Below are 23,315 nucleotides of genomic sequence, written 5' to 3' on the forward strand. Positions count from 1 at the left end.
AAAATGGTTGGTTGTTCGGGTCAAAAACAAACATTTCACATCTGCTTCAATATTTTATTTTGCATGCAGTAACAACAGGTTTATTCTGTTTACTGTACAGATGTGACATACATTTCATATTCAACACACACACACATATTTGTGTACTTCACAGTCCAGAAGACACAAATATTGTGACAAACAACCACATCAGGATTTCAGAAACAGCGTGGAAATATAATTTTACACCGGAAATCTGATTTTTGGAGGTTTGTAGGATGAAAGTTTATTGTTACGGACCAACTGTATGTTGACGTCTAAAGACTTAACTGTTTTTGTGGGCGTAATGCAGCACATGATAACATGTGAGAGCAGATACATCATCACAAATCTCTCAGATTAGATACAAATGTCTCTTGTCTTTTATTTTGGTATTAATTCTGATGCTGCAATTTAACATTTAAGAATATTATTAGATTATTAGGCGCAATAATGCATCTAAAGTCCACTAGAGTAACTAACAGTCCATTATAATTTCTTTATAAAGGTGCAGAGATCATATATCAGATCATAATGATCTCAGATCAGTGCTGTATCAGCAGTACTCGCAGCTATTTTAACTTTTAATAAGACCGTTTTCAAATCATGTCAAGACGACTTTGTTTTTGATAATTTGCTAAACCTATTTTAAAGTCAAACGTGAAGATCACCCAGTAAACAAATCCTAATAATAATAATCCAACATTTGGACAAACAATCTGGGTCTGGGTCATATTCCAGGTAAAATCAATAAGATAAAAACAGTATTTTGTAGATTTTTTGAAGTTACAACCATCATTGTAATCATTTCAGGCCGAATCCGGCCCGGAGTCGTCTGCTGTCTGGATTTCCCTAAATAACTGTACTGTTTAAAAAAACAAAACTTAAAATGTAATTATTTTTTTATTTAGAATGAAATATGACCATTTCATCCTAAATATGTGTTATAATCATTCACAATCAGACACAGACAGACTGTAATGTTTTAAACTCAACATCAGTAAACTTTAGATCTTTATTTAACAGAAATAAATAAAACCCCAAAATAAATGAGAATAAACTGTATATGACCGTGCTATTTCGACTGTATGTGTGTGAACTCACAGCATCTGTAATAACATTCAATCTTCAAGCTCACGAGGGTTAAAGATTTAAAGATTGCCTACTAATTAAACAGCATGTTTGTTTTTTAAAAGCGTTTAATCAAGAACTTTTTAATAACAGCGGCGAATGTGACATCATCAGTATCATCTCAGCTTCCAAATTTACCACGATAAGCATAGTTTCCACCAAAATAACTAAGGGTTATAAATCATGGCGTGAAACTTGAAAAGAACATTTTCAGAAAACCATCAAGCACAAGAGGTCAAACTAAATACTAAATGTTTGGTTTAATCATCTACGATTCTCATGAAGTGCGTATAAATAGTACGCAGTGTGAAAAGTCATGCAATTTTGCATGCATATGATACTCCAGTCCTTCCTGTTCACTTAATATGGCGCATCTTTTTGTGTCGTTTTATGTAATTGTTTCTCAATTGGTTTAAAAATACATAAAACGACACGAAAAAGGCGCTCCGTATTAAGTGAACGGGAAGGATTGGCGTATCATATGCACGCAAAATTGGAATTTGTCGTATGTATTGCACGACTTTTCACACTACGTGCTATTTACAGTATATGCACTTCACGAGTGGTTTATTTAATATGAAGTTTTATATGCAACTTAAGACATTGTTGGTGGAAAATACGTTTCGCACGAAGAAGCATCAGCGAAAACCTCCGTCTGTCAGATTCATCACAAATCAGTGCGTCACTCAAAGACTTTCAACTATTATCTCTCTTGATTTGTTGCAAAAGTATAAAGCGTTGAAAGCCGATTCACGTTACAGTATAACACTGATTCAAATAATAAATAACAGGACAGCTGAATGCAAATACTTGAGAATGAATGTTTATGAAGCGTAGATCTCCTATAGAGAACCCCATCGATCGGCTGGAGGAAACTCATCCACTTCTCCAGATTCATTGTACTGACGCTCTCCCAGCAGATACGTCAGCTTATAGCGCATACGGATTCGCTCCTGAAAAATACAAACACAGTTACAACACTCATATTTGTTTTGTGTTTAAACAGTGATGAAGTTTGTGTCTGTGTCTCACCTTCAGTGGGTTTGCGAGCAGCATGACCTGAATAATGGATGCAGGAGGCAGGATGGGATTATAGGGTGCGATCTCTGCTGCTGACGGAGGCTGAAGCTTCACTTTCATAGTCTGATACACACAAAATATAGTTCTTGTCAATAGGGTTGCAACTAACGATTATTTTCATAATCGGGCGATTATTTTTCCGATTAATTGACTACCGTATTTTTCCGCACTTTTATCATAGTTCGGCGGGTACTGGACAGACAACATTACCATCTACAGCCACGAGAGTCCGCTCTATGCTGCTCCTGTATTTATGTAATTCAATGGATTCAGTGATGCGGAATGACTGGACCTTTTTGAACTTGATTTGGCTTATCGTGTTAATTCGACAGAAGACTATTAAGCACTAATTTTGGTGTAATTTATATTTTTTGCAGGAATCTGGCATCCGGGCTGGATCCTAAATATTTTGTTTGCCGTAGAGACCTGATCTAACAGCTAGGGCTGTCACTGTTATGAAATCTGGCTGGCGGTTAATTATCTAATAAATTGTGACGATTAATTGCCTGTTTTAGGGCTCATTTAATTCTCATACATTTTTTTCTTTGTTTATTAAATAATTTTCACACATTGTTGATTATTTAAATTAAATCTTTTGCAAGGTTTACCTGGCAGTAAATATTAATACACATAATTAAAAGTAATGTGATACAGTCTCGTTTATTTATGCGCTGCAGCTCCCCCTTGTGTTTTTAAGAGAGATGTGCAATCATTGCGGTGATCTGAAATCATCACAATGAGGTCAAACAATTGCGATGAGACGATTATTTAATCATTGTGACAGCCCTACTAACAGCATATTCAGCCTCCCAGGTATGTAAATAACTGTTTATGTTAACATGTAAGAAAAAAACCTATTAAGCCTGCTGTTCTGCACGGCAAAAAAATTACTTTCTTACTTAGATCATTTTGCTCATCAAGAAAAAGCATCTTAATTTAAGAATTTTTAGATATTTCTACTGAAAACAAGACAAAAATACTAAGAAAATAAGTCTAGTTTATAGACAAAAAAATTATACAATTTAAGTGAATTTGTGCTTAAAACAAGCAAAATTATTTAAAATTTTCTCAGGTGAATAAAAAAAAAGTTTTCTTTTTTCTTAAACACTTAATTCAAGCAAAATTTGAAGATATTTTTGCTTGTTTTAAGCATAAATTAGCTTAAATTTTAAATGTTTTTCTAAAAACTAGACTTATTTTCTTAGGTCAATTGCTCATCAAGAAAATACATCTTGATTTAAGAATGTTTAGATGTTTCTACTGAAAACAAGACACAAATACTAAGTAAGAAAGTCATTTGTGTGGTATTGTTTAGTTGAATAACTTGCCTTTCCAGAATATGGTTTGTTCTTGGGCTTGGATTTTGTGAAATAATTTTATAAATAAATGCGACGTAGTCCACTGAGACTTATACACTACAAAAAATGATTTAAGAAAAAAATTCTTAGTATTTTTGTCTTGTTTTCAGTAAAAATATCAAAAAAGTCTTGAATTAAGATGCTTTTTCTTGATGAGCAAAACGCCTCAAGAAAATAAGTCTAGTTTTTAGAACAAAATAATCAAATTTAAGTGATTTGTGCGAAAAACAAGCAAAAAACTCTGCCAATGGGGTAAGCAAATTTTCTTGAATTTTTCTTGAATTAAGTGTTTAAAAAAAAAATGTTCAAGATTTTTTGCGACCAAAGAAAATAAGTCTAGTTTTTATACCAAAAATATCAAATTTAAGTGATTTTGTGCATAAAACAAGCAAAAAAAATCTGCCAATGGGGTAAGCAAAAAATCTTGAATTTTTTTTTTGAAACACTAAATTCAAGAAAAATTCAAGAAAAAATTGCTTACCCCATTGGCAGAGTTTTTTGTTTGTTTTATGCACAAAATCACTTAAATGTGGATATTTTTGGTCAAAAACCTAGACTTATTTTCTTAGGTCGTTTTGCTCATCAAGAAAAAGCATCTTTATTTAAGAATTTTTTGATATTTTACTGAAAACAAGACAAAAATACTGAGAAAATGTTTTCTTAAAAATCAGTTTTGCAGTGTATTTTTTCCTCTTCAAAACACATTTTTGACTGATGCGATGGGGCGACTTATAGTCCGGAAAATACGGTAATCAGATAAAAACATCGGATAATTGTTAAATTAATAAAACCTGGATTTTCTCCTTTACTTTAATTGTTGTTAGGGTTTTCATAAAATAGTATTGAACCAAAAACTAATCAAATACAAACTCACTTATATTAAAAAAACAAAATTAAACCTTTTGTAACCAGAGATCGTTTGCGCTTTTGCTTCCTTCATTGTCCTGTCAGGGTTGCCAGATCCCCTTAACAAAACCAGCCTAATGTCCATTCAAAATTAGTCCAAAAGCATCCCAATGACTATTCACAGCCCAAATACTAACAAATAATGAACATAATTCTTCCTCTCAAACACAAATATTCAGAACTGGCAACGTTGCCTTGCTGCTTGAGCAGTGAGAAGCAGGGCCTGATAAACGTGCAGCTCATGTTGTATGAAGAAACAGTGCCTGACTTTAATTATTAGGGCTGGGTATCGATTCAGATGTTCCAGATCGATTCGATTTCGATTCACAAGCTATCAAATCGATTCGATTTCGATTCTCGATTAAATTTTCGATTCCGTTTCTCAGGTAGGTTTTTATACTCGATTCTGATTCAACTCAATGAATATAGATTTAATACACATACTATATTAATAAAAAAGAACAATGAACAGCAGTTTACAAGTGGGTAATTAATAAAAAGAAGTTAAAAGCCACAACACGTCTTGCTTGCGAAATCTAAAATGCTTCCATTCCTCCAGTCAATGTTTGCGGAAATAAATATGAAAAAAATTGATTCTGCTCTTTGAGAATCGATTTTTAATCGACCACGTTTTAAAAAACGATTAATCGAAAAATTATAAGCGCACAGTTCACACTATATGAAGCAGACGCGTGTCCACGCTGTTCTTTGACCACACATTTCATTATCGATTTTTATCGATAAGTCTCTGAAGATGTTTCTCACTAGTGATTAAAAAAAAAAACATCAGACAGGTTCTCATACCTTGGGAACGGCCGCCTGCAACACGCTGTTCCTCACAGGTAAAGGTGCCGTGTTGAGCATCGACACGACCATCACCAGAACATCCGGCCGACCTGGTGGACAGTCCATCGCAAAGTGCATCATAAGCCGAACTCCGTCCTTATCATACATCGTAACAGGCAAGAGTTTACCTGAGGAGATCAAAGCCAAATTTAATGACACTGAGATTGATTTAACATCTGAATACATCAGTTATATCTGAAACACAGTATAACTTCATATTATCGACTAAAACTGGACACTTTATTTACTCACTTGGTCTAATTGATTCCAGGGGAACGAAGACGTTGGCCAGGCTCGGCTCTGAGGTCTTTGCCGGGCTGCTCTGGAGGGATTGAGATGAAGATGAGAATGGGTGAAAGAACGGACTGCCCGGAGCCGAGCTACCCGTACCAGCCGGAGCCCGGGCCACAGCGGGTGAGGCGGATGCTGCAGCGCTCCCGAACAGGTTAGCGGTTGGTAGAGAAGCAGGTGTGGGACCCAAAGCACCTCCAGAAAGACCAAAAGTGCCACCAGTGATGCCACTCAAAGCAGAGACACTACACACAAAAATATTGGAGAGAGACACATGAGTGTTGTGCTAAACTTTATTAGGGTCAGCAGCACACCCAACTGTGGTATTTATCACTTTAGATTACATCTCAGATCTGTTCCCTACCCAGGGATAACACTGTCTTATAAGGTCACATCCACATGAAGCCAAAGCTTTCCCTATCCAACCTTTCTCCTCATTCTTAAAATCTGTAAACACAGTGACGTCTCAGCACTTTGAGCATAAACCTTGTTGTTGTCCAAAATCATTTGTGGCTCACTGTAGTAGAGAAGAAGCAGAAGATTTTGCTTTAGTAAAGCTAATAGGCTCACTACTACGCAGGTCAAAAAACACAAACATGTAGTCCACCATTGTTGGTGCCATTATGTGCTTTTGCTTCCTTCATTCTCCTGTTAGGGTTGCCAGATCCCCGTAACAAAATTACTGTTTTGGTCTGACTAGGATTGAAAAGGGGTAGGGGTGGGCGATATGACCAAAATATTATATCATGAGTACTTTTATATCATGTTAACTAATATATATCACAACTCCCAAAAAGAAGGCAAAAACAAACTAAACTCAAGCTCACTGAAGATAAATAGATGGGGAAAAAATGACAGTGTTTATAAGCGCCCTTGCAAAGACGGGGCCTTCTGGCGCAAATTTGATGTGATCACTTGTTTTAAAACTGCAGTGCTTAAATATGTGGGCAAATGTTAAGTTTGTGTTTATGCCGGAGGTCGGGGTTTTCAATTGTTTCCAATGTAAGCTTTTTGCTTTTCAAAAACAGCAGCAGCTGGCGTGATTTGTCTGCACTGAGCGCAGACACTGAATGCAGGGTTAAAAAATGTTCAACTTTGGGTGGAAAGCTCAGCTCGTCCATGTCACTTCTCACTCGGCCGTCCAATCACAATGGAGGAAGGGCGGGACTGATAAACAAAGCAGAAGTACCATAGCAACCAAAGCACTTAGCTGAAATAAAGCTGGGAAGCTCCTACAGTCGGCATCCGGCCGGCGTTTTCGCCGCGTTTAAATGCTTTGGTGTACACACACCCTAAGGCAGCAATATTATGAAAGGCAGGGTTTCCCGCAGCACATTTCAGTTAAGGCGGCCCGCCTAAGCTTGGAAACCCTACCGCCTTAACTAGGTTGTCCAAAAAGAAAAAAAACAACAGCTGCAAAAAAGGCGGTCAAGTGCATCTCGAAGAATAGGGCGGACGCGCTTCACACCGAGAGCGTGCACGCGCGCCACACGGCTGAAATGAGAAAGACGTGGTCTGGACCGTCACTGTCTGGAGGATAACTAGCCAGTTAATAAAACATCTCTGAGAGTTTGCACGCGTGCCACATGACCGAAATGAGATAAAGACATGGTCCGTCACTGTCTGGAGGATAGCCAGTTGATAAAACACGTGTCCGTGGGAACTGTAAGTGGACTTATGTTTTGGGTTTATTTAAGCCTGTTATTGTATTAGTCTATAGTTCTTGCAAATTTAAAGTAAGTTAGCTGGTGATTTTGTTGTTTTATGTGCATTATTTACATGTTACAGTAGTTACACTATTTTAAGATAATGTCATTAAAAGTGGGAAATAATCGGTTTTTATAATCTTTGCGCCATCGTTCGCCAGACGTTCTACAACATCTGCTTCAGTTTGTGTTTATTAACCCTTTAGTCTCGCTTCATCACGCAGCTATTCCCGTTAGATGTAAAAACATTTAATTCATTAATAATCTATTATGTGCTCATTTTATGTCATAGTTTCTTCAAAATAAAAAATAATAAAAATATTTTATCATCATAAAGTGTACGCCCCACCCCTTTGATTGTCACGCCCCTGGCCCCACCCAACCCTACCACCTTAACTAACAAATTTTCTGCATTTGAATGTTTTATAACAGCAGGAGCTGAACTTTACCTCTTTCCAGCTCCGAAGTCCAGCATGGAGAGATCATCCAGACACTGATTGACAGCAGGAGTGTGTGAAGTTGGTGCAGGTATAGGTGCAGGTGTATGAGAGGTCGAACCTGTGAAACTTCCAAACAGATCCAGACCCGTTTCAGGAGCCTGAGAGGAAGACACAGGTCATAGCTTTTAGTCCTATAAATAGACTTTCAACTTCAGTTTACATCATTTTGCATTGCTACATTAATAAAACTTTGTCATTATTGTTTAATTTATTAGGCACACATCACTGTGACACATGAAAAAAATCACTAAAGTCTGATGTGTGTTTAAAAAGTCATTTATAAATTCACAAACTGAAGTAAAGTGGGCAATTTCTTACCTGTAAGGAAGTCCATTGACTCGATAATTCATCCAAATTTGGTCTATTTGGCACAGGGGGCAGGTCATTTAACCCTAAAAAAGGACATCAGTAAGGTCACACTGGGCATCACATGGCTAGAGCAAGACGAGAAGTTGTGATTTAAGAGTACTTTTTTTTTTAGCAAAAATGACAATGGTTTGTGCCTCGGCTGGGATCATTTATCTTGGATGACATGGGGATGAGTAAATTATCAAACAAAAAAAAATGATGAAAGTGGAGTAATCCTTTAAGCTTCATGAAAGAAGATCTATATTACCAAGAGACAAGAGTTCATCGTCCAGTAGGGAGAGAGAGGTTTGTTGATCAGGGGGTTTATGACTGGGGCTGCCGGTTTCACTGGCGTGACCTTCAACCAATCGACGAGGAGGCGGCAGCAGCACAGGGAAAGAAGCAGAAATGGGTTCGGTTAAGAACACATGAGGAGGAGGAACTGTGGGGGGAGAGGAAATTTCATCCAAACCAGCCAGATCAATCAATGGGCCTGTGGTCTCGGGTGCTGAAATAGAGACAGAAAAAGAAAATAGCTTTTTGTTTACAACACAGTGAATTATGCAAATAAGAAAAAGTAAAAACATTTATTCTCAAATCAGTTTAACACAAAGTGTGAAATCACCTTCACTGGCTGCCGGTCTGATCCGGTCAATCTCACTGTCAGCTGGCTGTCCTTCTACAATGTGTTTGTATGAGTTTATTACTCTCGACAAATCATCGTTTGCCTTCAGAATGTCACCTGCATAAAACACAATGAAATATTTAGCTTTATCTCATCATTTAAACACACTAATGACAACCTTGATGCATCAAACCACTGCAGTCTGACAGTGTATTTGATAGCCACACAAAGAACTGTGCATTCTCAGCATTGCCACAAGAGGCACTGGTGAGCTATAATGTAAATGTCTTTAACAGTGAGCAGTAGTTTGTTTGTCAACTTCAAGTTATGACAAGCTCTATGTAAACTCTTTTTTTATGCTGTGTACACACCAAACGCGAAGCATCGTGGACCCTGCTCTAGATAACTCGCAGGAGCTTGTTGAAATTTGGCTCCCCTTGTAATGTCAGAAGGGGATCTTATTATACAGTACAATTGAGTTTCAATTTCAACAAACCACCATTATGGTAATCAGTGTTTGCATCAAACAGCACATTTTTGCTTACAGCTAGAAAGTGGCAATTTTAACATGCTATAATAAATTATCTGTGTGATATTTTGAGCTAAAACTTCACATACATACTCTGGGGACAAAAGTTTTATTTGACTTAAAGTTAAAGTATACGTTTACACATACAAGCCTTTGTGTAAACTTTTTTTACGTTTGCGCATATAAGCCTTTGTGTTAACCATTTTTTTACATTTACACCTATAAGCCTTTGTGTAAAATTTTTTACGTTTGCGCCTATAAGCATTTGTGTAAACTTTTTTTTACATTTATGTCTATAAGCCTTTGTGCAAACTTTTTTACATTTGCGCCTATAAGCCTTTGTGTAAACTTTTTTTACGTTTGCACCTATAAGCATTTGTGTAAACTTTTTTTTACGTTTATGCCTATAAGCCTTTGTGTTAACTTGTTTACGTTTATGCCTATAAGCCTTTGTGTAAACTTTTTTTACGTTTGCGCCTGTAAGCATTTGTGTAAACTTTTTTTACGTTTGCGCCTATAAGCATTTGTGTAAACTTTTTTCAACGTTTATGCCTATAAGCATTTGTGTAAACTTTTTTTTACGTTCATGCCTATAAGCCTTTGTGCAAACTTTTTTTTACGTTTATGCCTATAAGCCTTTGTGTAAACTTTTTTTACGTTTGCGCGTATAAGCATTTGTGTAAACTTTTACGTTTCCACCTATAAGCATTTGTGTAAACTTTTTTTACGTTTATGCCTATAAGCATGTGTGTAAACTTTTTTTACGTTTGCGCCTATAAGCATGTGTGTAAACTTTTTTAAACGTTTATGCCTATAAGCATTTGTGTAAACTTTTTTTACGTTTATGCCTATAAGCATTTGTGTAAACTTTTTTTACGTTTATGCCTATAAGCCTTTGTGTAAACTATTTTTACAGTAAGCCTTTGTCTAAAGGTTTTACAGTAAACCATATTGTAAATGTTTTTTTTACAATCATCCTTTGTGACTTTTTTGGGCCATTTTGCCTTTATTTTAAACAGTGATAGCGGAGAGGACAGGAAAGTACAGGGAGAAGAGAGAGGAGCCGGGAAATGACCACGAGCCGGGAATCGAACTCAGGCAAAAGCATTACATGTTGGAGCGCTGCCCACTACACCATCGGCTCCGACTTCATTTGTGTAAACTTTTAACAGTGTGCATTAGTACTTTTCTCCACAATTAATTTTCCCTTTCAGTTAACTCATTAAGGATCAGTTTGAGAATGTGTGTCTGTGCTGTGGTCTGTTTCCTGTGACCCCTTTACCTAAACTGTTGTCGTTGTCCTCCGCTTCAGTGGCCAGTTTAAACGCCGTGCGTCTGAGTTTATCACAGCGGTCATACAGATCCTAAAAATACACAAAAGGTCTTGAAATGCTGCTGTTGTCATGGTTACATCAGCTTATACCCATACCATAATTATGCAACATCTCATAGTAACAACAGGGAAGTATCTGTACTTTACTGTACATAAAAAAATACCTTAGAGGTTTTAAATACTTGGCATGACACAAACGACTCTCTGTACTGATCCTAAAACTGTTAAAGTGATTTTCAGCAGTTGCCACCTCAGGTTCAGCTACAAGCCACATTTGAAACACTAACTATCATGGTCTGGTTATTTATATACTTGTATGATGGACAAACTGAATCAGACAGCACTTCTGTCATCTCCTTCAGCAGTGTGCAGCTGTGTCGAGTCTGATCTCACCTTGAGGAGCTCACGGTCGGCATCTGTCGAGCGCTCTTTGTTGTACTGACTCAACATTTCTCCCAGGAGCTTCACGTTGTTGTCGACCTCCTCCAGCGTGTTCATGCGTTTGGTTATCTTCTGTACTCTGACTTCATCCTGCACACAGATATCATCATCATCACTCTGTTTAATCCTCTCCAGACACAAACCAGCTTATAATGTTATTTAGTTGTATGTTTTTTGGTAGAAGCCGATCATTAGGTGGACAAGCTGGTTTAGGTGACTGATAAGCTCAACTATCAGATCTGATGAGGTCAACCTGGTAGAGGATCTAGGTCAGTCTGATTAAACCTGGGGCCTATACCATGAAGCTGGTTTAGTTGGTTAGGCAGGTAAGTTTAGGATTAGTTTGTGCAAATCCTGGGTTTTGGGTAACATGAAAATAGCTTGCACCAACAAGGCCTGTTTACATTGGCTTGGTTTTGTCAAACTGAAACTAATTCTGTAACCCTGAGTTTGTTTAACCATTTTAATGGTACAGGGCCCCGGTAGAGTACCTTTTCTAACAATTTAGGGAACTGACTAAGCTGGTTAACCATGTGGCAAACACAGCTTGACCTGGTGGACCAGCTTGACAACTTTAAGCTGGTTTGAGCACGTTTTTTCAGCAGGTTTGAAAGTGCCTCTTAAATGAAAATCTCTTTGCTCACAATCATGTACACTCAGAAAAACTTGATCAAATCTGCTTTAGATTTGTTTTTTTGCATTCGTTTACCTCTTTCACCATGTTTTTGATCAGTCTGTTCGCCTCCTGAAGATCTTCTGGGTTTTTGCTCCTCAGGAGTTCAGACAACAACTGCACACAAAAAGTGTCAAAAAAAATATGTTATTATATTTTATACTTAGATTCTATGTAATTCACTATTAGTTGACCACAAAAAAAATCCAATGCTTCAAACACAGGAAATTATGTCATCACCTTCCCCATATCCTCATTGTCAAATACAGGATTTTTGGGCCGTGCAGGAGGAGACGGGATGAGAGCTTTATCTGCAGTCAGTTCTGGGTCTGTCTTCACAAGTCCTAAGAAATTAAGAGATGAATTATCATCATGTTAAATCGACATAAATAGACATGAACATCAGATCCCTCAGACAATAAAAGTGTTAACCTCTTAATCCACTTACATTGGGACTTTTAAAAAAAGTTAATAACAATTTTTTGTTTATGTATTATGTTCGGTGGATTATAAAAAAATACAAATGACAAAAATAATGATGGCATTTGAGTTATATAACTGATGCTATCCAATATTCTGTATCATCGCTGTGTATTTTTAGACACCATGGTAATTTTCTAATGCGCTTTTATTTTTACTCAGGATAGAAATGGCTTTATATAGATATATATATATTAAATATTTGAAAGCACAAATATATAAAAAGCACAAAAACATTACTATTTGATCCCATTCGCTTGTTAAGTCATGGCGTAAGGAATACAGTTTCCGAGTCCAAGCCTCATTTCAATAGAGGATATAATAAGGCAGTCAAAAGATTAATTATGAATAATCGCATACAAAAAAAGTTTGTGTTTAATATATTTGTGTGTAATTTACATACATGTATAAATGTAAGAAACATTTTATATAATATATACATGTAAATGTTTCTTAAATATATACACACATGTGAGTGTATTTATACTGTATAGATAGTTTCAGCAATATAACAACATAAACAAGCGGCTTTCGTTGTCAACATGTAACTTCTGGTAAACTCCGCTAAGAATAAATAACAACGAAGTAGTTTATTTATATAACAAGCAAAATAAACAACACATAGATTACCTAGAAAACCAAAACATGTTATTTTCAACGAGGTATTTGTTCAAGAGGTCAGTTTAGCAACTAGTCAGACCATTAAAAAAAAAAATGAAACCGGAAGTAAAGTTCGGACCAAAGGTGTATCGTGTCATCGTACATGTGTCCGATGAAACCGCCTATATACAAAATAATTACACAAGTGCACACAGATATATTATGCAAAAACAATTATTTGTATGCGATTTATCACAATTCATCTTTTTACAGCCCTAGGATATTATACTAACAGCCATTTATGAGCATTCTTTATTCATAATAATTCATAAAAAATCCATGTCTATGAGTCCTCTCAGATTTTGTTATGGAGATAAAAATTTGAATTGGGTGTATTTGATAGTTTTGCATTATGATATGAGTGTGATTTTCTTGTTATTTCCCTATGTCATTTGAGAGTGATTGGACTAGGGCTGGAACGACGCGTCGACGTAGTCGATTACGTAATTACGTCGATTTGCCGGAAATGCGTCGATGCGTCGCACTGTTTACATTTTGAAATGAAGGCGGCTTCAGCTCCGACCGGGTGATACAAGTGTTATACCAAACAGACAGAACGCGATCAAAAGTGTGGGAATACTTTAAGCAGAGACCAAATAAAACACATACTGTGTAAAACTGAAATGGCATACCACAGCAGCGCAACACCTGTGTATGATCATCTTAAAAGAAGAAAACCTGGGGCTCTCCGACCTCAAAATGACGAGACGTCAGCGTAAGAATTTGAACTATTACAGTAAGTTTTTATACAACAATAGAATCAATACATATTGTGCTTAATACAGCTGCGTTTACATCTTCGTTTAATACGAGCTGCGAGACGCCTGACAGACGTGACATTGCATCGCTTCTGGGCAGTATGTTGAAACAGTAAATAAAGAGCAGGACATGTTTTTATATTAAGAAGTTTTGAAATAATAAGTTACTGTCACATTGAGAACTGATAGGCATGTGCCCGCGTGCACTGAAAGCCAGCTGGCAGTGCGGAGTTCCCAATGAACGTCTTTTTTGCGAATATGTGCGCAGATATTACAGAAGCTCGTCTTGTAAGGTATTCCTGACATGCGTTTATTTAAAGTAACAGCAGCGTAAACGCTGTTTATAAAATATTAGAAGATCATAACAACTGAACTTGTTTTTTACCCGGAACTTAAGAAAAGTTAAATGTTAAAGTTAAATGAGAATGCAGTACTACTAATAGTAATAATATTAACAGTAATAATATAACCATTACATTTTATATAAGGGTTCATGAATCACAATGAACTTATTTTTACTTCAGTCTGAACTAATGCTGAGTTAATGCATGTACTAATAATAAACTAATGTTTAAAATATTAATATATGCCTATTTTATTGTTTAAGGTGAATAATGCCTCTTTTAAAGTGGCACTGCCACTTTATTTTTCATGTTGAAAATTTTGGTTTGTGTGTTTGTTTAATTAAGAAAATGCTTAAATAAAATGTTGGCGTTAATGGCAGATGTTACATTTATTATTTGTTGGGGAATAATATGTATAAAAAAATAATTAGACTATTCGATTAATCGAAAAAATAATCGATAGATTAATCGGTTGAAAAAATAGTCGATAGTTGCAGCTCTAGATTGGACCAAGAAAGGGTGCATGACGTCAGACTTAACGAGCGGATTGGTTTACCACAGTAGTTTTTGTATTTTTTTTTTTACATAATTCATCCTTATCAATGAGTTCATATGACCTCATATATCCATAAATGGCTTCTGGTATGATATCCACGGTATGCACTGGCCGCCGATATGTTTCGGACGATATTTGATGGATTTGAAACCATCTGCATATCGGCAATGGCACAAGAGACCGATTGTTTATTAATTAACTGTGCAAAGGCAATAAATTGCATGTCTGCTGCATAATGCTAGCCTGGCTCCGCCCTCCTACGTGCTTCCGCTTATTTTTTCATTTCGCTTCAGCAGTACGTCTGGGATTTCTCTATAGGGTTTCGTTTTCTCCTGCAAAAATCTGCAGGACCAATCAGCGAACAGATGGGGGTGGCTAAGAAAGATGACGTTGAGGTCGTGCGTCAGTTTGAGTTGTAGTTCAGTAATGGCAGCGGAGAAAGACGTGAGGAAAGCTATTCGGTCCGTTGTTGCAAAACTGCTGAATATACAGAAGTTAAAGCCGGAGCAAGAACCAGGTTTGCTAACTTTTGTTTGTCTGATTATTCTGACTTGTTGTTTCCGTCCGGTTTCGGTGCATGATATACGTCACGACCTCACGTTAGCGATTGGCTTTGGCAGATCCTGAGTGACTCTGGGCAGATCCAATAGTTTTAAACTTCAACAATGGACCCCCCTTAACGGAAGTAACGCTTTGCTATGGAGCGTGGCCAGACTCTCTGTACAAATGAAATGAATGTACGAGAGTCTGGTTATACCAGGCTAGCATAATGCAGCATTTTTTTTATAATTATCGTGCACCATGCGGTCAAAGTAAGAGTACTTAGGGAAAATGTCTGCAGTCTTTTTTTTCAAAATCTTGTTTTTTATCTTATTTTGTGCTTCTTTTATAATGTTGGTCAGCTGAATTTTAAATTCATCCAATCCATGTAGAATAAAAATAATTTGATGCAGAAATAAACTAGCTAATAGGCCAACTGTATAGTACTCTATACCAGTGGTTTTCAATCTTGTCCTAGGGGACCCACAGCTCTGCACATTTTGTATGTCTCCCTTAACTGACACACCCAGTTCTGTTCATGAATCTCTCCCTTAATGAGCTGATGATCTGAATCAGGTGTGTTAGATAAGGGAGACATGCAAAATGTGCAGGGCAGTGGGTCCCCTAGGACAAGATTGAAAACCACTGCTCTATACAAGTGTTTAATACCCGTATCGGTCAAAAGTTGTCTGTTCGCCCCCCCAAAAATCATATCTGTGCATCCCTATCAAGAACTGATTGGATCCTTTGAAGTTGGGTCATGTTGCTATTTGCTAATCGCTGCAATCTTTTCCTAGACCCCACCCACCTGCCATACCATATGATCGGAAGAGAGATGGTTTTGAGGAGCGTTTTTGATTTAAGATTATGAGGGCACATTAATTTTTAAAGAATAATGAAGCTCACAGATAAGTCATTTGTAAAAAATACCAGTTTTTCATTGCGACTTTAATAGTTGGTTGTGAAAACAGAGGCCGATAGGTAAATTCTTACCTTGTTTCTTCAGTGTTTGGTAAGCGTCTGATATCTTGGTTTCATTAGGAAACGCTACTGTCCAACTATACAAGACCTCTATGACCTTGGTCTTCACCTTTTCTGAGGTGAGGTTACCCATGTACTGAAACACACAAACACAAAAACTCTTTTATCGTCTACCACACAAAACCCATCAATTTAATCTCTTGGGCTGCATTTAAACTGCCTGTTTGAAGTGGCTCAATTCCACAGATGTGTAAGAAGGAAAAAGCATATAGATTCTGACATTCTCCGATCGGTTTCAGGCCTCATTCATATGTGGAAATAAATCTGATATGAATCAGACACATGCATTCATGTCCACAATGTAAGCAGACAGATCGGATATTCCCATGTCAAGATGTGTCGTGCGTCACTGAAAACAGCACTGGCAAATGACGTCAACTCAGGTGGACACCACCTGCGATCACATGACTCTTCTTAGCAGCACAATGGAGGATGACGGCTCCACTTAATGGAGTTATGTTGAAGTTGTAGGTCTTGTTACAGAAATAAATCTCTATAATCTTGTATAATCATTTTGTCTGTGTCTATTGCATATTGCGACATTTAACTTCCTCTGTGGTTTGAGCGGTTCTGGGTCAATATGTCTACCTTGAATTGTTTGCTAAGTGTTTAGTGTAAATGCAGATATCGGATACAAGTCGCTTTTTAAAAGATGATGTAAGCGGTTGTCAAAAAAAAATCAGATACAGGGAATTGGGCATCAATCTGCAGTGTAAATCCAGCCTTAGAAAAGTGACAGCACACCTCTGCTTAACAAGCCAAACAATATTTTGGTATAAAAATGGGTTTTGAAATTTACAAACCTTAGGTGAAACCACTTTGATCAATTCATTTAAAAACCTGTACTTGGCAATTTCATTGTGAAATCTCCGTCCACAGTTCTTCATACAAGCTTCCAGTACCTGTACAAACACATAAACATCACGTTATCTATAAAGCAAACTCTTACTAAAGCGTAAAAGAAAGTGAAACCTAAACTTACTGAAAGAGCTTGAAGAGATTCCCATTCTTGTGGTGAATGAATTTTATGAACGAGAAGTCTAATAGCAATCTGAGGACTGAAACACACAGAGACACAGTTAAAAAGAGGAAATAGTTGAAATCAAAAGCTTTATTTTTGTGATTTTGACTTCTTACCCCTCTAACTCTTTATTGATCTGATCACAAAAGCCGATTATGTATTCCCAGTCTTCCTGACGGTTTGTCGGGTGTGTGGCTTTGTCTGTGGAGAAGAAACAATCGTGACTGTAATGCACTGGCACAAAAGATTGGTGGCCAATATCCTCATTCTTATCAACAATACAATTCATATTTTCAGGAAAAACATTGAATCTTTAGCACAAAATAAAAACATAAAAATCTGGATTTGGCCCAAAGATCAAGAGACATTTAACAGTGACCCCACACAATTGGTCATCCTTATTGCTGAGCTCTGCATAGAAATAAATAATTGGCAAATTAATGTACTATAGTATTTACATACCAGGGATGAGGACATGACGTATTTTTGTAGGCTAACCCGGAAGTTAGCAGGATACTGATTCCCTCGCAAAAAACATTCATGTTTTCCCATAGACTTTTAGATTAACGCAAAAATAAGCTCCGTGTTTAATTAAAGTTTATGGCACTTACACCTTTTCTCACAGATGGCTTGAAGTGTCTTTAACTTTTGTTAAACACGGAGCTTATTTTTTGCTAAAATCCAAAAGTCTATGGGGGAAAAAATTATGTGTTTTTTTTAGACAGAACAAGAGTCGCGCTCACTTCCGGGTTGGCCTACTTAATCCCTGCAGCACCCTGTAAAGTCATGTCAATAAATCATTATATTACCATGGTGTTTTTTGTTAGTGTTGTTATCTGAATTTCTATGACATGTACTCTTAAACATAAGATACGACTAATTAGTGGTTAGTTAGCAATCCCTGTATTAACTCATTCAGCAGAAAGCTACACTAACTCTAACAATTTAATGAAAGACACTCGTGATTCGTAAATGGAAATTACGATTTTTTTGTGGGCGATGGCGAATTTACAAATCCTACTATTCTGAAGGTTTGTCTCATAAACGTTGACAAATCGCGACGCTGCACGACGTTTACCTGCAACGTCACTATAAGCGAATAAATATTCATGAGTTAAACCCTTGTAATAGTAAGATTTGCGAATTTACAGAACAATCAAAACAAGAGATTGACGGGCTGGTTTTGTTGCACACAATTGACTGTTATTGTGTAGCGTTTTCAACCTAATGTATTGTTTAATGTAAACAATCATAATAAATATAATATTGTACGTACTGAGCCAGGATTCGAGTGATTCTCCCTCCTGAAACGCCATGATCTTCATCTACAGCGCTGACTTCATAGATCCGCACATTTCTCCCACATCATAAAACTGACATTCATTAAATCGAACTTATTACGATAAAAACAAGCATCGTCCAATACCGAAATACCGTCTTATTATTAATTTCTTTCTTATTCTAAAGTGTTCCTGCTGGCAGTATCATCAGCTGCCTGTTTGAAGGTCCTCGATTCAGACGCCTAAGTAATTACAAAATAAAAGTCACGCACAAACGAATGACTAGATCACGAGACATTTACCATTACAACATAAAAGTTAAGCGATGGAAGTTTCTTCTTTGACAAATAAAATAGCAAGATAAAAATCAGAAAAATAGCCAAAAACCGAATAGTTTCAATGGCGGTGAGCTTATTTTTTATTTGTTTCACTGCAGTGGAATAAATCCGGCAGATGCCGCTATTGCATAAAATTAGCACGTAAGCATCCGATTTTTCCTAAATGCTAGCGAAAAAAGCTAAGACGCCACGTTTTTAATATAAATTGCATTACCGATTATGACAAAAATGAAAATTTCACTAGGGGAGCAAACTAAATCACAAATTTATGGCTGCGTTGTATGTCTATTTGGAAAAGCACCAAATTACATTTTTTCCATGTTACAAACCTACAAAGTATCACAAAAAATAATATGAAAAAAATAATAATATGAAAATTCCTTAAAAATAAAACATTGTTACTTGCATTTTTCAACCTAATGTTACACATAAAGAAAAATTATATTTTCAAACATAAATATATTTAAAAAATGGCCAAGAAATATTTATACTGAAATATATTTTGAAATATGTTTACAAAAATGTATTTTTCACCAATATATTTTTGGCCATTTTTTATATTTTCAAATATATTTTAAAGTTTAAAAATTTAAATTTAAAGCATGCATATTCACATTGCATTGTAAGAAAAACTTTATGTTACAAACATGGAAACGACAGATTCGAAAAAATGTAAATTTAAATATATTTTCAATTGCAAAAATATACTTATAATATTTTTATTTTATACAAACTTTTATATTTTGGCCAGGAATAGTATATTTTTTTGCCATATGGGGGTAAAATTAGAAATGTATTTGTTGCCCCTGAAATACATTTTGAAATATGTATTAATGAAGGTTAAAACTACATATATTTTCAAATTCAAAAATATATTTATTTAAGCTTTATTTTCTACATAATGTGTTTTATATATTTTTTTTGTGGGTATCTACACCAGTATTATGTTTTGACTCATGTGTATCCTGTTTTTAGCTGGTCATATGATCATCTGATTTTACTTTCATTATCAGGAAAACTGTGTATGTGTGTATACAGTACTATATGTAGTATACACTCACCGGCCACTTTATTAGATTCACCTGTCCAACTGCTTGTTAAGGCAAATTTCTAATCAGCCAATCACATGGCAGCAACTCAATGCATTTAGGCATGTAGACATGATCAAGACGATCTGCTGCAGTTCAAACCGAGTGTCAGAATGGGAAGAAAGGTGATTTAAGTGACTTTGAACATGGCATGGTTGTTGGTGCAGACGCGCTGGTCTGAGTATTTCAGAAACTGCTGATCTACTGGGATTTTCACACACAACCATCTCTAGGGTTTAAAATGCATAAAGCTCAAATCATCTCAGACTGGTTTCTTGAACATGACAATGAGTTCACTGTCTTCAAATGGTATCCACAGTCACCTGATCTCAATCCAATAGAGCATCGTTGGGATGTAGTGGAACGGGAGATTTGAATCATGGATGTGCAGCCAACGAATCTGCAGCAACTGCGTGATGCTATCATGTGAATATGGAACAAAATCTCTGAGGAATGTTTCCAATACCTTGTGCCAAAAGGATTAAGGCAGTTCTGAAGGCAAAAGAGGGTCCAACCCGGTCCTAGTAAGGTGAACCTGCTAAAGTGGTCGGGGAGTGTATGTGGTATCTTGAGCAAATCACTCAACTCTATTAGCAGGGTCACTGTTCAGCCAAGAGACAAATGGAAACAGGAAACAAAGTTTATGAGAAGAATGTTTAACAATAAAAATAACGTGAGTGTTTGAGTTATTACATAAGTTTTGAATCATATTTACATCTTTATCAACATTCAGTCTGAATTCTTCTGAACAAACTTTATCAACATTAACAATGTCTTATGCATATGGAGACTTGAGAGAAGAGTAGCAAGAAAACTGTAAATGCACAATTTAAAGTAAAAAAAAACAAGGTTAGAACACATTCTGGTTCAGTTTGTATTTTTTTTTAAAGCAATAAAGGCACAAAACCCATCAACCCTATTAACAAAGTTGTTATTAGAAGAAAATGATCAAACAAATAGAAAACTTTCTTTAATTACCTCAACTTAGTGGGATCAATAAAGTATCTATCTGTTTATGTATCTAATGTCCACACACCAGCACAATGTCCCAAACTTGAAATTGGAAACCCTTTATAAATTAAAACTGAACCAACCAAAAACCCAGTATTTGTCTGATCTATTGAAAGTTGATGATAAAACCTTTCTAAAGGTTAAGCAACTTCTATGCAAAGCAAAAACTTTTGAGGCCAATTTTGTAATTGTGGAATAAGCAATTCAGAAATAAACAGAATTTGTTATGAATGTGTTTTTAAAACAATATCATTCAAATATACAAATGTAAATGAAGTACATCACACGTATATGTTGTGTCTCTGAAATTGGTTAAATGAGTAAACACGGCACATGATTCACCACCGGAACCCCTACACACATAGTTCCTTTCCCTTATATAGTTTTGATGCCATGGTCATCATCGGTCTATCTAGACTGAAATCTTTGCAGTACAGTGACAGCAGGAATCACATCTGCTGCCATAGCATCAGAAGAGCTAACTTTTCGTGTTAACTCCTCAAACGGACCCAGAACAGTGACCTTCTCCAGCAGTGCCCACTGGTGAGCCGTGAGATTATCAGGGAGTTCATATTTGGACACAAAAATGAGCCCGTTTCTGCTCAATCAGAGACTGAATCATGTAAAATGTACTATTCAACAGGTCTGTACATCCTGCTGTAGTCGTTTTGCATGCTGACCGATCTCTAACTGAATGTCTTTGAGGCGGGAGTAGGCTAGAGGAGAATGTTTAAAATGTCAGATGATTTTGCATCCGATAGCCAATGAATCAGCAACACTTCTCTGTGATAAAAGACCCTCGTGGACCACCAGCTGGAGCGTGTGAGCGGCACAAGGTAGGCCCAGGAGTCCAGCATTATTTATGCCCTTAAGCATATTTTTAGCGTTGTCTCGTAGCACAACGTGGACAGAGGTTTTCGGAATGCTCCAAGTCTGAAGCATCCCATCTAATGCACCTGCTGCGGCTTGGCTGGTGTGTGAGCCTTGGAATGACTTTGCTTGTTAGGTGGCTTGGCCAAGAGTTAAATCTTCATCAATCCATTGTACAGTTAAACTGAGCAGAGATGTTGGGGAGACACTGCTTGACCAAATATCTGTTGTAACACCGAAAGCCGAAACGTCACGCAATAGGCCACTGACGTGCTTTTTCACCTCGTGAAATACTTTCAGTAGCATAGCGTCTGTCATGTAATGCCGACTGGGAATTTCTTATCACGGCTCCAGTATGCCAAGAAGATCTCGAAATCATATATTTTCAACAACAGACAATGGCTGGTCATCAAGTGCAATAAAGTATGCAATTCCCTCTTATTTTTAGTGCCCGTGGATTATCTCTGGACATCTTCTCGCGCTTCTGTAAAACCTGCGTTAATGTTGGTTGCTAAGTTGTTTTAGCTTTACTAAACTGTGTGTATTCAGTGCTATGATGGGTCTTCAGATGTTTGATTAGTTTGCGGGTGTCAAACGATGTACTTTCTTTTCTTCCTCTCGACACCTAAGCTGAACATAACTTACAGTCTGCCTGGCTTCTGTCATCCTCAATTATCCTGAAATGAACCCAAACCGCCGACATTATACTTTCCTCAGTTCGCCTTCTAACTGATAAAGCACTCACAGCGGCCAGTTTCATTTAGCAAAATGTATGTGGTATCGGCAAATTTTTATGAGTAGCTACAAGTATATCAGGGCAGTATTGCCTGATCCCCGATGCCGGTATCGGGCCATCCCTAATATGAACCTTAAAAATAATTTCAGAAACTACATCTATACATTTCTCCAGTGTAAATCTCCAAATGAAAACCTTAAGAATGTAAAACAATAAAAATAACGTCTTTGACTGAAACAAATATAACGTTCACACAACCACAGTTTTTGGTTTATCATCTCAAGTTCCTTAAACTGCCCTAATGTGTGTGAGACTGGAGAATAGAATTGATTCTTTTTAGTAAATTTAAATCATATCCATTAGATCAGACCATTACAATGATCTTAAAGTCTATGTCCAGTGCGACGGGTCCATTCATGGAGAATCCAAGAAGGTCACTCTTGTGCCAAATTCTTTGCGTAACTGACTTCTGAACATTGATAACCACATGATCTGAATCTGCAACCGCAAACCATTTTCCCAGAAGCTCTGTAAAGTTTTTGTGTGTCTCTCACTTTCTTCCATGTTTTATCATTGTCCCACTGAGTTGCGATGTTCTGCTTTGGTTCTAAACTGATGTTAAGATTCCTCTGAGAAATTAAACCTTTGTAACCTTTTGATGGATAGTTGCCCTTCTTCCACTGCCTACAGATTTGCACTCATTTGAGTATAAATTCCTTATTGTGACACCATAGTTGTTATTTCAGGGTGGGATGGGATCTTTCCATAACAATAAAAGTGCAGGGAAGTTCAGTGGCAGGTTCTCAC

At 36.7% G+C, this 23,315-nt stretch overlaps 1 protein-coding gene and 1 pseudogene across 1 annotated transcript; both read right to left on the reverse strand.

The window, feature by feature from the left end:
• Nucleotides 1-40: 40 nt before the first annotated feature.
• Nucleotides 41-18,724, reverse strand: gga3b (golgi associated, gamma adaptin ear containing, ARF binding protein 3b). Its single transcript, XM_065278256.1, has 17 exons — nt 18,462-18,724; nt 17,302-17,386; nt 17,147-17,222; nt 16,968-17,066; nt 16,117-16,240; nt 12,026-12,129; nt 11,822-11,902; nt 11,065-11,202; nt 10,621-10,702; nt 8,810-8,926; nt 8,453-8,692; nt 8,155-8,228; nt 7,786-7,934; nt 5,592-5,875; nt 5,298-5,467; nt 2,182-2,292; nt 41-2,102 (listed from the first exon to the last, which is right to left on the reverse strand). Exons 1-17 carry the CDS (start codon nt 18,508-18,510, stop codon nt 1,992-1,994), a joined length of 2,094 nt encoding a protein of 697 aa, XP_065134328.1. The 5' UTR covers nt 18,511-18,724; the 3' UTR covers nt 41-1,991.
• Nucleotides 18,725-22,872: 4,148 nt separating this feature from the next.
• Nucleotides 22,873-23,315, reverse strand: part of LOC135768454 (sterile alpha motif domain-containing protein 9-like) — a 2,444-nt pseudogene continuing 2,001 nt past the window's right edge.

This window comes from Paramisgurnus dabryanus, chromosome 3 (assembly GCF_030506205.2).
Source record: "Paramisgurnus dabryanus chromosome 3, PD_genome_1.1, whole genome shotgun sequence".
NCBI lineage: Eukaryota > Metazoa > Chordata > Actinopteri > Cypriniformes > Cobitidae > Paramisgurnus > Paramisgurnus dabryanus.

Excerpts from the sequence above, each read along its gene's own strand:
- gga3b (XM_065278256.1), bottom strand. The coding sequence starts at position 18,510 with ATGAAGATCATGGCGTTTCAGGAGGGAGAATCACTCGAATCCTGGCTC. Across the intron at positions 8,693-8,809 it reads CAGACCGGCAGCCAGTGAAG|CACCCGAGACCACAGGCCCA; the intron begins GTGATTTCACAC and ends TCTCTATTTCAG. Across the intron at positions 8,229-8,452 it reads CGATGAACTCTTGTCTCTTG|GGTTAAATGACCTGCCCCCT; the intron begins GTAATATAGATC and ends GTCCTTTTTTAG.